Source organism: Aethalodelphis obliquidens, unplaced genomic scaffold, assembly GCF_003676395.1.
Source record: "Aethalodelphis obliquidens isolate GAN/ISIS:26980383/991018 unplaced genomic scaffold, ASM367639v1 scaffold30, whole genome shotgun sequence".
NCBI lineage: Eukaryota > Metazoa > Chordata > Mammalia > Artiodactyla > Delphinidae > Aethalodelphis > Aethalodelphis obliquidens.
In genome coordinates this window covers 14,867,424-14,883,077 of record NW_020837974.1, presented here as the reverse complement: position 1 = coordinate 14,883,077, position 15,654 = coordinate 14,867,424, and the positions used below count along the sequence as shown (strand labels likewise).

The 15,654-nt window shown below is 42.7% G+C and overlaps 1 protein-coding gene across 6 annotated transcripts in view; it reads right to left on the bottom strand.

Annotated features, from left to right (window-relative positions):
* Positions 1 to 3,489: 3,489 nt before the first annotated feature.
* Positions 3,490 to 15,654, bottom strand: part of PSPH (phosphoserine phosphatase) — a 49,897-nt gene continuing 37,732 nt past the window's right edge. For 5 of the 6 annotated variants that reach the window (XM_027126265.1, XM_027126264.1, XM_027126263.1 and 2 more), the window contains 5 exons: positions 8,879 to 9,037; positions 7,865 to 7,999; positions 7,258 to 7,403; positions 6,100 to 6,248; positions 3,490 to 3,994 (listed from right to left, as the gene is read on the bottom strand). In XM_027126265.1, coding sequence (XP_026982066.1) covers positions 3,887 to 3,994; positions 6,100 to 6,248; positions 7,258 to 7,403; positions 7,865 to 7,999; positions 8,879 to 9,018 — 678 coding nt within the window. In that variant the 5' untranslated portion in view covers positions 9,019 to 9,037 and the 3' untranslated portion in view covers positions 3,490 to 3,886. The remainder of the gene's footprint in view (positions 3,995 to 6,099; positions 6,249 to 7,257; positions 7,404 to 7,864; positions 8,000 to 8,878; positions 9,038 to 15,654) is intronic. The other variant, XM_027126267.1, reaches the window with a different exon arrangement.

Genomic DNA, 15,654 nt, shown 5'->3' with positions numbered 1-15,654 from the left:
TGGATTCTCAACCACTGCACCACTAGAGAAACTGATCCCTACTACTTTTTAAAAGCCCTCTTGGAACCACACTTTGCTCTCCTCCCAACTAGCACTTGACAGAATCTGCTTCTTTTCCCTTATTCTCACAGCTGCCTGTGAAATATCCTTTTCTTCAGTTCTACATTAAACTTTTAAATTTCTTATTAAATTTATACTCTCAGTTTCTGGCTAAGACATGGTAGATGTTCAGTAATATGCTTGATGAGTCGACAGAAGGAAGAGAGGGAGAAAGGGAAGGAAGGGAAGAGGAAAGTATAGAGACTGTCAGTTCTGGGAATTCCCTGGTGGTCCAGTGGTTAAGACTCCAAGCTTCCACTGCAGGGGGCGCGGGTTCGATACCTGGTCGGGGAAACTAAGATCCCAGATGCTGTTTGGCAAAAAAGAAAAAAAAAAAATCTTTATAGAGACTGTCAGTTCTAATTGGAAGATACATGGGACTCTCAGAAAGCAGATACTGCCGTGCCTTTATTCCTACTATTTTCATATTCTAGAAATCCTTAGAAATACACTCTGCCTAGATAAGCTCCATAAAAACAATTTAAAAGGAAGACAATAAACATATACAGAAATATGCTCAGAGTTGGAAAATGTGATAAGCAAAGTACTGAAGAGTCCTCTGTTAACTAGTACTAAAACTAGTACTTTTTCCAGAGCTCAGTTAACCGTTAAAAATGAAACCACTGGGGCTTCCCTGGTGGCGCAGTGGTTGAGAATCTGCCTGCCAGTGCAGGGAACACAGGTTCGAGCCTTCGTGAGGGAAGATCCCACATGCCATGGAGCAACTAAGCCTGTGCGCCACAACTACTGAGCCTGTGCTCTAGAGCCCGTGAGCCACAACTACTGAGCCCACGTGCCACAACTACTGAAGCCTGCATGCCTAGAGCCTGTGCTCCGCAACAAGAAAAGCCACCACAATGAGAAGCCCATGCACCGCAACAAAGAGTAGCCCCTACTCACCGCAACTAGAGAAAGCCCGTGCACAGCAACCAAGACCCAATGCAGCCGAAAATAAATAGATAAATAAATTTTTTAAAAAATGAAACCACTTGTATTTTTTGCAAAACAGGTCTTCCATCGCAGGAAGTAAAATTTTATCTACTGTATTAATATATGTTAACACTTGTGATCACAGTTCAGGGTGGATTCTCTCAGCCCCAGTAAATTGTTAACACTCTAGTAATGCATAAGATCAGGAATGCTGTGGAAATCACCGGCCTGGGTTCCAGCTCTGAATGTGACCTTGTAGCAGTCATTAACTTCTCTGAGCTTGCTTCCTGTCTGTTAAAAATAGGGCAGTGATATCTGACCTCAGGGCTATGAGAATCACATGAGGACCATGTGAAAACACCTTGGAAAATGTGAAAATAAGCAGTGTGACTTATGGTCAGATCACTCCCCAAGTTTTCTGAACCTGATCATAAAGATTCTGAGGGTCATAGAGGCAAAAGCCACCATGCCGTGCCATCACTTACTGAGGCCGACTACTTCAATCTCTGGAATCTCTTGCTACACTCCTGCCCCAGGTCTAGAATGCTGTCCCCTGCTCTGGGGAATGGCAGCCAGGTGGGCCTCCCTAGATGTCATGGAGAAACACTTGTCTCCACTGGAAGAGAGAGCGAGAACCCAATTCTCAATTTTTTTCTTTTTACATAACCCAATGCTCATAATCAGAATGAAAAATGGTGGGTGTCACAAGGGTAGGAAGCCACATAACACTGCCACTGGTTTCTGAATCCTGTCCTGGTGTCACCATATACATAACTCCTGGGAGAGCCTTTCGGTCGCTGTTTCCAGTGAGCCCAGAATTAGAAAAGCATGCAAGAGGTTAGCACAGTTCTTGAGACATTTCAAACTCGCCCTCTGACACAACAAAGAACGGACTGTGCCTGCTGCTTCTGTGCAGCTTGTGAAGCTGGGCAGCCTGGGGGCCAGAGGAGGGGCTGTATAATCGGTATAAAAGGTTCTCTGTGGGTATCATGATTCCTCAGCAGATCAGACTCCTCTGAGCCAAATTCAGCATGCACCCGCCCTGTTCAGGCTGCTGCCCAGTGGAGGGCAGGCTCTGAAGGCCTGGCAGTTAGAACGGACAGCACAGCATGGTGGCTTTTGCCTCTATGACCCTCAGAATCTTTATGATCAGGTTCAGAAAACTTGGGGAGTGATCTGACCACAAGTCACACTGCCTATTTTCACATTTTCCAAGATGTTTTCACACGTTCCTCATGTGATTCTTATAGCCCTGAGGTCAGATATCACTGCCCTATTTTTAATAGACAGGAAACAAGCTCAGAGAAGTTAACCTGCCCACCCGGCTTGCTCCAGCTTATGCACAGGGTGGTAGCAGAGGCTGAAGCACCCTTCACAGGCCTGGCAGGCCTGGCCCTGCCCCTGACCCCTTGCACCTCTGAGAGTGCCAACACCGCAAACAGCTTCGAAGAGAGCTGCCAGCGAGCACTCACAATTATGAAACAACTGCCTTGCTGTCTGGGGCCTCGGTTAAAGGTTGCCAAACTCATTTCACGGCTCTCCTACAGAAACTGGTCTGGAAGGAAGCTTGATTCATCTGATTTGATTATTTGGCTAAATAATTATCTGACAATTTGGCCAAATTTGATTATTTGGTTAAATTATAAATTTTTCAAATAACTCCCAATGTTAAACCCTTCCGGCCTTTTCTACTTAATTATCCAATAGTATCCACTCATGGCCTGCCTCTTCCTAAACCTGTGTCTCTGTCTTCCGCCCTGCTTTCCCACCAGGGAGAGAATATAATCTCCTACTTTCAAAGCATGTTCTGAAATGTCCCTTTCAAGGCGCTACTCAGAATAAACATGAACCTGGGCTTTCAGGTCCTCCCAAGACCTCTGTAAGAAAGAAATGGTTCATATATGTTCTGAGGAGTTATTTCTTAATCCATTTAAGGGCAAACACTGATCTTCATTTGGGATGAGTAAAACTTGTTTTCAGTTCTCCTAGTTCATGTGATTATCAAATATCCATTTTTTAAGGTCCGTACTTTTGTTTAAGGCGCCATGGTTATCTTTCTAAAAAAATCTTTGCAACGTTCCCTATATGACAAATACCAAGAGGTAGTAAAAGCACTTCCATCCCTCCGGCCCAGCGTTTCCCTCAGTGGCGGGGGCTGAGTGGTGGATTCACTGTGACAAGCACTCTGCCCTGTGCTCAGGAGGGTCTCGACTCCTTGGTTCCTTGCCCGGAGGTCGTTTCTACTCAAACACTTAAATACTTGAATTACTGGATACTGAAATACATGATAGGCAGAATTAAAAATTCTACAAATCGGGAATTTTCTGGCAGTCCAGTGGGTTAGGACTCAGTGCTTTCACTGCTGAGTACCTGAGTTCAATCCCTGGTCGGGGAACTAAGATCCCACAAGCTGCGTGGTGTGGCTCAAAAGAAAAAAAAAAAAAAAATTCTACAAATCTGTTCTGATATGTGGATAAACTTTTATTTATATATAAAGGGAAAACCAATTTCACTTAAAGCTGCCTAATCCATATTTCCAATAATGAAGGTGTTTAATTTACTATCCACCTTCAAAAGCCTTCAAATAAAATATAGCTAGGAAAATACATAAAGAATTCAAATTATAAAACTCTCCAGGTAATTAAATGGTCATAATAATACCGGAACTACAGTTAAAAAAAAAAAAAAAAGAACCACAATGTTCTATGAGCCCTAACTATAGTTTACTTGGAAGTACAGATAATCAGTACTAAATTTATATATTAAGTCCTAATATTCAATTGGAAGCAAATAGTATCAAACTGTATAACTTTTAAAAATTAACCTGAAGTTGTTATGAACTGTATAAAAACTGATCTTATTCTTCCAGTTCTCCCAAAAGCTCTACAAAATCAGTGATGTACCATTCCGAGTTGTCCTTTACTTGTTGCCTGATCACATTTCCTCCAAATCCAATGAAAACATCCTAAGAAGAGAACAAAAGAGAAATAGTTTAAAAGAGAGAGACAAAGATACAGCAGCAGCCTAGGGCAGTAAGTGTTGTTTAAAAGAATAAACTCTGTGCAAAGAGAGGTGAGCCCAGCCTCACCTGGGGCACCTCCCTCCCCAGCTCCCCGGGAGCCTCCCCTCCTCCTGCCCTGAGAATGAATGAGTCTGACCACCACTGCTGCAGATGCATTCAGCTGGACATTGTGGGCTTCAGGAGAACTGAAGCCCTCTTAAAACCAAGACAATTGCTTACAAAACTAAAACCACACCAGGTGGTAAACATCTGAGTTCTAAACTAGGTGGCAATCACGTCCAGGCCAGACAATTTCAGAGAAAGAAGATCAAAGAGAAGCCTGTGGTGCCGTGGAAATGCCCGAGGCCTGGAATCAGGACCAGAGCAGGTATCTCCCAGCTGGCATCCTGGGTGAAACTGAGGGACCTCCCTCCCAGGAGGGCATGTTATTCTGGGCTGAAGGAGATGACAACCCCAGAGTGTGTTAGCAGCACTCCACTTTTCACTGGTAGAATTATTTAAAGTTACATTGTTTCATTAATTTCTGCTCAGTGATACCTTCTTTTAGTCAATGATCTTTTTAAATGGTATTTTCTCTTTTTCTGCCAGGCTACAGACACAATATACACTAATTTAGAAGTACAAAATTCTTACTTGACCTTTGTCTTCATTTTTATTTTCATACCATACAAGGGCGGGCGGGGGGGCAGGGAATAACTAGATACTTCCCTTCTAGTTAAATTTAGCCTCCTCCTAACTGAGCTCCCTGCCTCTGCTGCAGCCCTTTCTGCATGCCAGCACCAGCTCAGCTGTCCTAACACACTGACTTGTTCCTTCTCGGTCCAGAAGCCTTCCAGGGCTTCCCAGGACCCAAAGGTAACACCAGAGTGCCTGGTATGTGGGGTCTTCTTCTCTTGCTGAAGAGAAAGCTCACTTGTGCCTAGGACCATGCTAGTACATCCTTACTGTGCTCTGCTGCTTCCCCTCCCTCTAGAAATTCCACACACACACACACCCCACCAAGTCCTGCCAGGCCTCCACATGGAGGCTGATTCCTCTGACCACCTTCCAGGGCTACACACCTGCATGCACACCACTTTCTCTTGGTTCAGTCAGGCTATATCATTTTCTGACTGGTAGGTCATCTGGAATTTGTAATTTTGCTCTTTCTGGACACCGGGATCGGGGGCCCCCTGAGAGAACCCTGCATTTTATGCCTTGCTATTCAACTAGCCCGGCGTTCACTACTTAGTCGACCCCAACATCGGCTATAAATCATCTAAGAACGTGTTATCTCGAACTGACTCAAGTAGTGTTAGAAGGATCCCAAAAGATTCTTTAACCACGAATGCTTAATCATTGACAGAGAAAGATGCTATTTTTAGATCTCAGGAAACTAGGTAGTAAAACGTTCACCACTATATTTTTGGTTCAGTTTTTCTTAAGTTAGAACAAGACAATATAGTCAAAGTCCTACATGAAAGGGACATGTGATAAATTAAGATATTGGCTTAACTTAAGATATGGGCTATATAGCATTTGTTTCCTGCTAGTCTCAGAAAACAATGTTAATTCAGAGGAATAAAATGCCTTAATATGGGTGTGGTCTCAAACCTCCCTGAGCCTCAGTTCTCTGATCAGTAAAAAGGAGAAGATAATACTCTTACCTCACAGGGCTGTTATGAGGATTAAATGAGATAACGTATGAGGAAATAGTTTATCAAATATAAAACATTACAATTTCGGTTATAGTAATAAGAGCTGCATTATTTGTGGAAATGAAGCCAAACCTTGTTGAGCACATACTCGGGCTAAGAGGTGGCAGCCATCCTGCAGGGACAGGGGTCTTTGAAAGTTTTAAAAGGTTTTTAAGTTCCTTATTTGCAACCCTCCTTGGGTTTGCAAAAAGTCAATTAATATATTGAGATTGAATTTGTTTTATTTATCTTGGTTTTTTATTTCAGGCTGATACAGGTTTTTGTTTAACTCTCACAAATTGTACTGAGTTCTAAGTCAGCTGTCAACAGTAAAAATACAAACGCAAAACAATTAGTACACTTAATACATACAGCAGGAGGACAGGCTTCCATGTCTGTGGCTCCATCTCCAATCATGACTACTTTCTTAAAATGAAATTTTTCCTTTAAAAGTTTAATAACTTTTCCTTTCCCACCAGATTCGGCTGTTGGCTGCATCTCATCAAAACCTGCATATTCACCTTAAAAGAGCCATTAAAACAGTGTTAAAGATCCACAGGATTGTATCAGTAGGGCCAGCCTTTTGCACAGATGATAGCCTCACCTTCCTATCACTCACAAAGCTAAAAACAGCCTTCAGTAAAGTGACACAGCCTGGACTTTCACACTTATTCCTCAGAATGAACAAGTTTTGCTTTTAAATTACAAACACCTCTTGTCAAGGTTACTCCTTTAGATGATAAACATCTTGGGGTAAATTAACTTTATCCTCTAAGCTTCCAGTGTCATAACTGTCAAAACTTGTTGAGGTGGCAGAACACCATGAAATAGTAATATATTAATTTAAAACATGTTGATATACAATTTCATCTAAGAGGAGATTCCTATTTATATTTGATGGATTATTTCTATTCTTACAGTAATTACCACACTTATTCTCTACTTCTTTTTTTTAATGATTTCTATCTATAGACCCTTAAAAAGTGTTCTATTAACACATGTAATTTATTTTTAATTAATATTATTTGGTGTTAAGAATGTCAGCCACCCCTTGACATAACTGGAGACATCTTGAGATGACAGAAAACTACAGCTGTGGTTCTGTGATGGTCCAGAGAGGGGCCAGGAGGTGCCTCCAAAGGCAGCTAAAGTGCAGCGACTTGCTCACAAATTAACTCTCCTTCCTGAGTCTAAATTGATTCAGATACATGAGAGCTTTCATAGAACTGAAATATGATGCATAACAAAATAAGTCACGAGGGTTACATAAGAACTAACATTTTACTCAGTACAGACATTTATATACAGATAGATGATTATATCGATACTGAAGGTAGGAGAGATGATGACCTAAGTCTATTTTGCAGGGCAAACGATACCAAGGTGCAAAAGACATCAGTAAAGAGAATCCTTTACCTCAACATTTAACTCTGATTCCACCTTGCTTGAGTTGCATTCCAACAGACATTACCTAGGACGTTGAATACTAAAACTGATAAGAAGGAGAAAATGTTACTATTAAAGACTTACCATTAAAGTAGAATTTCAGCCTGTTGGCAAATACATTGGTTGATGGGATGTTGAGCTTTGAAGCAACATGCTCCACAATGCTCCTAAAGCCTCCAGATATTAGAAAAACCTGAACATTTCGCTCTTGTAGGCGACTTACTAGCTCCCTGAAAGAATAAAAACAAAAAACATATAAAATACCAAATGCTGATTAATATAAAAGAGAAAACATGAAAAGGAAACTCAAATATATTTTTTCTCCAAATGCATTTGCCCAAGGTACATCAGACAAGGTATACCGCCTAATGAATTAATGTTTTATATATGTTTTTCTAAAAGCACTTAGAAATTAGTGGGTGGGGCTTAACTGCTTTAGGAAACCGTTCCACAACTCTATTCTGCCCATGGACCCAGAAACACAAGAAGAAGAGGAGGCTTAGGCTCTCCGTGGGGAGAGAGGGAGGGCAGACGTGGGCAGGAACAACTAGCAGACAAGACCATATACAAGTACCGAAGGAACCACAAAGAAGGGAGCTCTAAAGTAATGGTGAGATGCCCTCAGGAGGACATGCCCCCAAATGCAGGTGCTGATAGGGAGACAGTGTACCCAGACTGGGGAGCCCCTTACCTTATGCCGGGGGTCAGGTGTGGTGGGTGCTCTGCTATAAGCCTTTGCACCTGTTCCCTGGAGGGCTGGATCAGAGCTAAGCGCTCTGTGAGGGCAGCCTTGAAAGGCACTGCCCCGCCCATGGCTCGCCGTGTCCTAGGAGGAAGACCCAAAAATCAGGCCAGCTAAGTGCTGTCTTCGAAGTTTACACGCCTACCCTCCCCCACTCCTCACAAGGTCCACGCATGAGGAAGGTGCCCCACCATACAACAGACGTGGTGCATGGCCATGGGAGTGAGTGAGGCCTGGGATAAACCACTGAAGGTTTGCTTGAGAATCACATTAATATTTTGAAGCCAAAATAGCCTAAGTCTATTTTGCAGAGCAAATCAGACCAAGGCACAAAAGACATCAGTAAAGAGAATCCTTTATCCTTTGGATCCACAAATACACCATCCAGTGAGCTAAGAAAACCACACATACTATCCACAGGTACCTGCCTTGGAAGCTGGGAGTGTTTGTAAACCAAGAAAGAAACCGAAGGCCCTGTCCTCTCGCAGCAAAGGCAGCTGAACGTGAAATGGTCCACGAGCTAGTGACTGCAGCTGACACAGGGAGGGCAGGAGGGAGGGAGGGCCTCTCACCCAGGCATCCATGGAGAAACTCTGAACTGTAACTAGCTTTCTAACAAACCACTAAGGCCACACAGCACTGGACCCCTGGAGACCCCCCAGGTCATCTTCTTTGGTTACTTATCGTCATCAGTCCCCTGACCAAGCTAAGAGTATGTCATCCATATTTGTTTGTCAGAGGCAACCATATATTTTTTTGCCATAAATATTTGTATAAAGGGATGGTTGGATGATGTACACTACCAAATTCAGCTCTCAGTGATGGAGCAAAAAGCCTAGTGCCCATGTTTCATAGGCAGGGACTAAGATCAGGCTCTGGGCTCTGGTCCTGCATGTCATCCAAAAGTCACTCTTCCTTTGCAATTCTTTATCATTTCGTAAGGTGAATAAATACTGTTCCTACATTTCTGACACAGCATCCTCAACTCCACAGAATTTGGCCAGCTCATCAATTCCTTCTTCTCTGATGACTGTGCTGTCAACATCAAAGCACACTGCATCAGCTGAACAGAAAAGTTTCCTCAACTCTGAATGGGAGACCATCCTGGGAAGAATTTTCCTTCTACAACAGAAAAAGATAAATATAGTTAAAGACATAAAATATAGTCATAAAAAGGTCTAATTTTGCCTACGACTGTCAATATATTTTAATTTGTATCAAAGTCAGTGTAGCCCATATAAGCATGTCCTCATGGAATCATTCTTTTTTTTTTTTTTTTCTAAACACAAATTAAGTATCTTCTAAATGTCAGGCTCTGGGGTTACAAAGATTAGCAGGACCCAAACTCTGCTCCCAAGCATTGTCTAGTGAATGTACCAACTTATAAATATATTTGATGTTCAACCAATATTCAAGGACTTTTGACCTAACAGAGCAATAAAGGCAAGGGCTACAATGGAAATGTGCGTAAGATACCGTGAGCACACAGAGGAAACGTTGAACCTTGTCTATGAAACAGGGCTTCCAAGAAGTACAGGCATTAAGCTGAATCTTGCAGAGTAAGTGGCCCTCTGAGTGGGTTCTCAAAGGGCAGGGTATCAATTTGGGGTGTGCTGGGAATTAGCAGGGAGGGAGACGGCAGCAAGGAGAGAGGGTAATGTTGGCAGAGGGAAGAGCAAGGGCAAAGACGATGCAGCAGAAGGATGGATGACGTGCTGGAAGCTGCCCAACAGCCCAGTCCAGTTGCCAGGCAGTGCACGGAGAGTTAGTGTGGGCTGGGCTCAGGAGTTTGGATTTTAACTTCTAGCTAATGGGAAACCTTGCTTTCCACCTCAGAAGTCAGAGCTACATACACACGTGTTAGTCTCTGGTGCAGAGGTGGTAACTGAAGTCACAGCCTGATGGAAGTCACCACGGAGAGTGGAAAAAGGGAGAAAGAAGAGGCCTGAGGACAGAGCGCAGGAACGGGACATTCAAGTCAGGAGCCTGAGAAGGAAAATGAGAGGGAAAGGTCAAGGGAAGAAACTCTGGGAGACCACAGTGTTGCAGAAGCTATGGAGGATAGTTTCAAAAGAATTTTGAGTATTTCTTTCTTTCTCTTTTTTTTTTTTTAAGAAAATCACTGGACTAGAATCATGGACGTGAACTAGATCCTAGAGGTCACCCAGACCACTCACCCATCAAAGAGACTAATATGTCATGTACAACGCCACACGGACAATGCAAATCAGCATAAACAGTGGCTGAAAACAGACTCAAAAGAGTCTGGCTAACCCACTTTGTAACTGATTTCAAACCAGTGCATTTGGGGCTTCCCTGGTGGCGCAGTGGTTAAGAATCTGCCTGTCAATGCAAGGGACATGGGTTCGAGCCCTGGCCTGGGAAGATCCCACATGCCGCAGAGCAACTAAGCCCATGTGCCACAACTACTGAGCCTGAGCTCTAGAGCCCGCAAGCCACAACTACTGAGCCCACGTGCCACAACTACTGAAGCCCGCACTCCTAGAGCCCATGCTCTGCAACAAGAGAAGCCACGACAATGAGAAGCCCACGCACTGCAACAAAGAGTAGCCCCTGCTCACCACAACTAGAGAAAGCCCACGCACAGCAACGAAGACCCAACACAGCCACAAATAAATAAATAAATCCAAAAAAAAAAAAAAAAAAACAATGCATTTGGCAGAATGATCTGGTTCAAAGTGGACCTGGAAAAAAAAAATCTTTTAAGCCAGAGGTCAGCAAACTACAGCCAGTAGGCCAAATCCAGCCTGCCACTTATCTTTGTACAGCCTACAAAGAATGACTTTTTTACCTTTTAAGTAGCGGGAAAAAATAGAAGAATAATATTTTGTGAAACATGAAAATTACATAAAATTCAAAATTCAGTGTCCGAAATCAAGCGTTATTGGAACACAGCCATGTTCATCGTTTATGTGCCTGTAGCAGCTTCCCCACTACAACAGACAAGTTGAGTAGCTGCATCAGAGACTGTACAGCCTGCAAAGCCTGAGATATTTACTATCTGGCCCTTTACCAAAAAAAATTGTTGATCCTTGTTTGACCCCTTACAAGAGAGTACTCCAAACAGGAAATGTGAGTTTCATTACACACCCAATAAAAATAGGCAAGGGAGGGTAAATTAATGAATCCAGTTAGATAATGGAATCTTAAACTCTGCACTAACATTATCAACCTAAATGTGAATAAGCCTCCATTCAACAGAAAACTATTCTTAAAAAACATGAATACTAAACACATCTGCTCCTGGTTATCAACAATCTGTTTTTTCCCCCAGCATCACGCTCTTGTTCAAGCTCACCCCTCAACTTAGAGGACTGACTTCCCAGGTTCACAGATCATCGGCTCTTTGAGGCTAAAAGCTCCTTTGCTGGTTGGTTCTCTTCCGTTCTCTTAATGTTGAAATGGCCCATGGTCCATCCCTGGTCTTCTCTACCTATACTCACCCCCTAGATGAATTAATTCATCCAGGCTCATGGCTTTAAATGCTGTCTCTATGACAGTAACTCCCAAATGTACACCTGCAGCTCAGTTTTCTCTCCCAGACTCTAAACTCCAACTACCTACCTGACTTCCACTCAGATGTTTGGTAAACATCCCAAACTTAACATGTCCAAAACTGAACTGCCGCTCTTCCCTCCCCCCAGAAAACTGTCATTCTTGCAGCCTTCCTTCTCTCCCTTGAGGGCAACTCCATTCTTTAGTCACCCTTGACATTTCTCTTTCTCTCAAATCCCACATCCAATCTTTCAGGTAATGCTGTTGGTTCTGCCTTTAAGCTCTAACTAAAATATGACCACTTCTCATCACATCCACTGCTATCGTTCTAGCTTGAGTCACCAATGTTTCTTGGCAAGATTATACCAAAAGCCTCCTAAAAGGTCCCCACCCCAGTATTTGCTCTCGACATAACAGCCAGAGAATCACTGTAAGCTATAAGCAAATCATGCTACACTTCTGGCTCAAAATCCTTTACTGGCTCCTCATTTTACTAAAAGTAAAAACCAAAGTTCTTATGATTACCTAGAAGGTCTGCCCCCCAACTCTGGTACCACCACCACCATGCCCTCCCCGTTACTTCTCTGACCTCATTTTCAACTCGTCTCCCCCTCGTTCACTCTGCTCCAGCCTCGCTGGTCCTCTTGCTGCTCTGCAAATACACCAGGCAGACTCCCCACTTAGGGCCTTTGCTCCAGCTGTGCCCTCGGAGGGAAGGCTCTTCACGCGAATATCCACTTGGCCAATTCCCTTGGCAAGAGTTTGCCGAAATGTCAACCTGACCACCCTGTTTACCATTGTAACCCCCCCCAACCTTACCCCCAACATTACTAACCTCCCTCACGATGCCCTACTTCTTTTTTCTGTAACATCTCTCATCTTCTAACACACGATAAAACTTATGTTTGTTACGTGTTGTCTATCTGTTCCCATTAGGATGTAAAGTTCACAAGAGTAGGATCTTTGTCAGCTTTGTTCACTGCTGGATCCTTAAGACTGAGAACAGTATTCGGCATACAGTAGGACTCAATAATATCTGTTGAATTAAGTGGATGAATAAAGCTCAAATGCCATCTTCAGTATCAAGTCTTCCCTGATTCCCCTGAGCTGCAAAAAAATCTCTCCCCAGAACTTCCACAGTACTTCATGTAGATCTGTTTTTTTAAGATATGGAATTCATAATATTCCAACTTACCTTAAATTGAGTTATGTGCATAACACCTCCACTCTTGGATTGCAAGCTCTTTATACTAAGATCCAAAATTTTCCAAAACACCTATTGTTTTGAACCTCTTTTGAGTAGATGCTCAATTAATTCTGAAGGTTGAATGAATGAATAAATGATAACATTTTGAATTACATACCCACAACTAACCATTTTTTTAACTTTTTATTGTGGCAAATTTCAAATGCATACAAAAATAGAAAGTACAAATACATGAACTCCATGTATTTATCATCCTGCTTCAACAATCATAGCAAATCTTGCTTCATCCACCCCACTATAAAAGGTTCTGCACCCCAATTCCAACATTGAGGGGATAGGGCTCCCACACTACCAAGCAATTCTCAGACACCAGCAGGGTATCCTACATTTCAACTCAATTCCGACACTATCTACCCATAGGAAAAGCATCAGATTCCACAGGTTAAGGGTTCAGTCCCACAAGACTGACCCCACTCCACCCCCAACACACATACACACACACGCGCACACACACACACACACACACACACAATTTCAGATGCCAGTCACAAGTCCAGATTATCACCTGTGCTTCTGACTGATCCGCTATAGACTGGAGGTTCCAACAACCCCCTCCTTGGGTTTGATTAATTTGTTAGAGTGACTCACAGAACTTTACTAGATTTATTCTAAAAGGATATAACTCAGGAACAGCAGATGAAAGAAATGTACAGGGCAAGGTATGTGGAAAGGGGCATGGAGCTTCCACGCCCTCTCCAGGCACGCTGTTCTCCCCAAAGTTCCATGTGTTCACCAACCTAGAAGTTCTTCGAACCCCGTCCTTTTTGGTTTTTATGGAGGACTCATTACAAGGGCATAATTGATTAAATCATTGGTCATTGGTGACTAAGCTCAGCCTCCAGCCTCTCTTCCCTCCCTAGAGGTCAGGGCAGTGGGACCAAAAGTTCCAACCCTCTAATCACATGGTTGGCTCTCATGGCAAACAGCCCCCATCCTTAGGTAGGTCCAAAAGTCACCTCATTAACATAAGAGACATCTTTATCCCTCTCATCACAGGAAATTCCAAGGGTTTTAGGAGCTCTGTGCCAGAAATGGGACAGGACCAAATATATGTTTATTACAAATCGCAATCTCACACCCACACACTTCCACTTCTGAGATAAATCTGATTTATCTCAAAGCAAATCACATCATTTCATACAAAAATATTTCAGTATGTATTTTTTAAAGGTAAAGACTTCTTTTTTAACATAGTCATTTGCACTTAAATTTTAACTATACTGCTATGCCTGCCTGTGTTCAGGTTTGGCTGCTGAGGACTGAAGAATCAAATCAGGTTAATCACATCAGACCTCCTGATGCCCTTGCTCATCCATTCCTCATCATTAGCATATAAATTAACAAAATGTCTCTGTTATTCATTTATGCCCTTCATGATTTGAATCCTATTTCACTAATCTATTCCCCATTGCTCTTCTCCCCCCACATACACTCACATACACACACCCACACCTTATGCTCAAGGAATACAGAGGACTTCTTGTTCCTTAAACATGTCATGATTTTTTAGTTCTCTGTACCTTTGCAGATGCTGTTCCCTCCGCCTGAAATCACCTAATTACTCATGTCTAATGGGAAAATCCCTATTTATTCTTTAAGGTTCAGATTAAATTATTTTCCCTGTACTAGCTCCTTCATAACCCCCTCAGAGAATTAATTAATCACTCCCATTCCCTTCCTAGAATGTGAGTTCCTTCAGGGTACGGACCTTGACTGAATTATTTTTCTGTTTCCAGCACAGTGGGTGCTAAAATTAAATGTTTCATGAATTAAGAGTTGAATCTAAGCAGTTCCTGAGAACAGAGAATCGAGTAGATTACTATTCTCAATAAAACAATTCCAATTTAGTGTGCTATTACCCTAAAATTAAAATCCTTAACAAGCAATGATGACTATAACAGAGAAACAGAATCAATATCATATATTCTGAAGTTGGAAGGAAACTCAAAGCCATTATCTGGGGCTAGTCCCGTGCCTTTCTGCAGGAACAATATTAATACATCCATTTCACAGATTAACTAATAGAGGTATAAGGAAGTTAAATGCTTTACCCAAGGTCATACAGCTCCTAAATGATGGCCAAAGAACTGAAACTTGGGTCTCAAATGCACAGAGACAATATAAAAGAGGTGGATAAATTAAGCAGAATTAAATAAGGTTAGACATTGTTAAGAACGTAACGTGGGGACTCCCCTGGTGGCGCAGTGGTTAAGAATCTGGCTGCCAATGCAGGGGACACGGGTTTGACCCCCGGTCCGGGAAGATGCCACATGCCACGGAAGCAACTAAGCCTGTGTGCCACTACTACTGAGCCCACGTGCCTAGAACCCATGCTCCACAACAAGAGAAGCCACCACAATGAGAAGCCCACACACTGCAATTATGCAACTAGAGAAACCCCGTGTGCATCAATGAAAACCCAACACAGTGAAAGAAAGAAAGAAAGGGAGGGAGGGAGGGAGGGAGGAAGGAAGGAAGGAAGGAAGGAAGGAAGGAAGGAAGGAAGGAAGGAAGGAAGTAACATGGACCCAGGAAATGTCAAAGACTTTCAGCAAGAATTCAGACTGTCCCCTAAGAAGACATACATATGGCCAACAGGCACGTGAAAAGATTCTCAACATCACTAATTATTAGAGAAATAGTGAAAGAAGAAAGTCTGCCCATTCTTTGGAAGACCAGCAGATAGAAACAGGTTTCATAAATTGTCAAATTCCCACCAAGCCAGTGAACTCCAAGGAGCTCCATATCCCACTCTCTGTGCCTCAGAAACACCCATCTGGCTCTGGTCCAGAGGGAATTAACCTAATATTACATGGCTAAGCAGGCTCACTATAAAAGCCTAGAAGACAGAAGTCTATCAGCAGAGAAGCAGTGCTTAATGCAGCACAGTTCCACTGAGCATGCAGAATGAGCCATTTGTAAATGGAGAGAAAGCCAGCAACAGACAAACAAATGA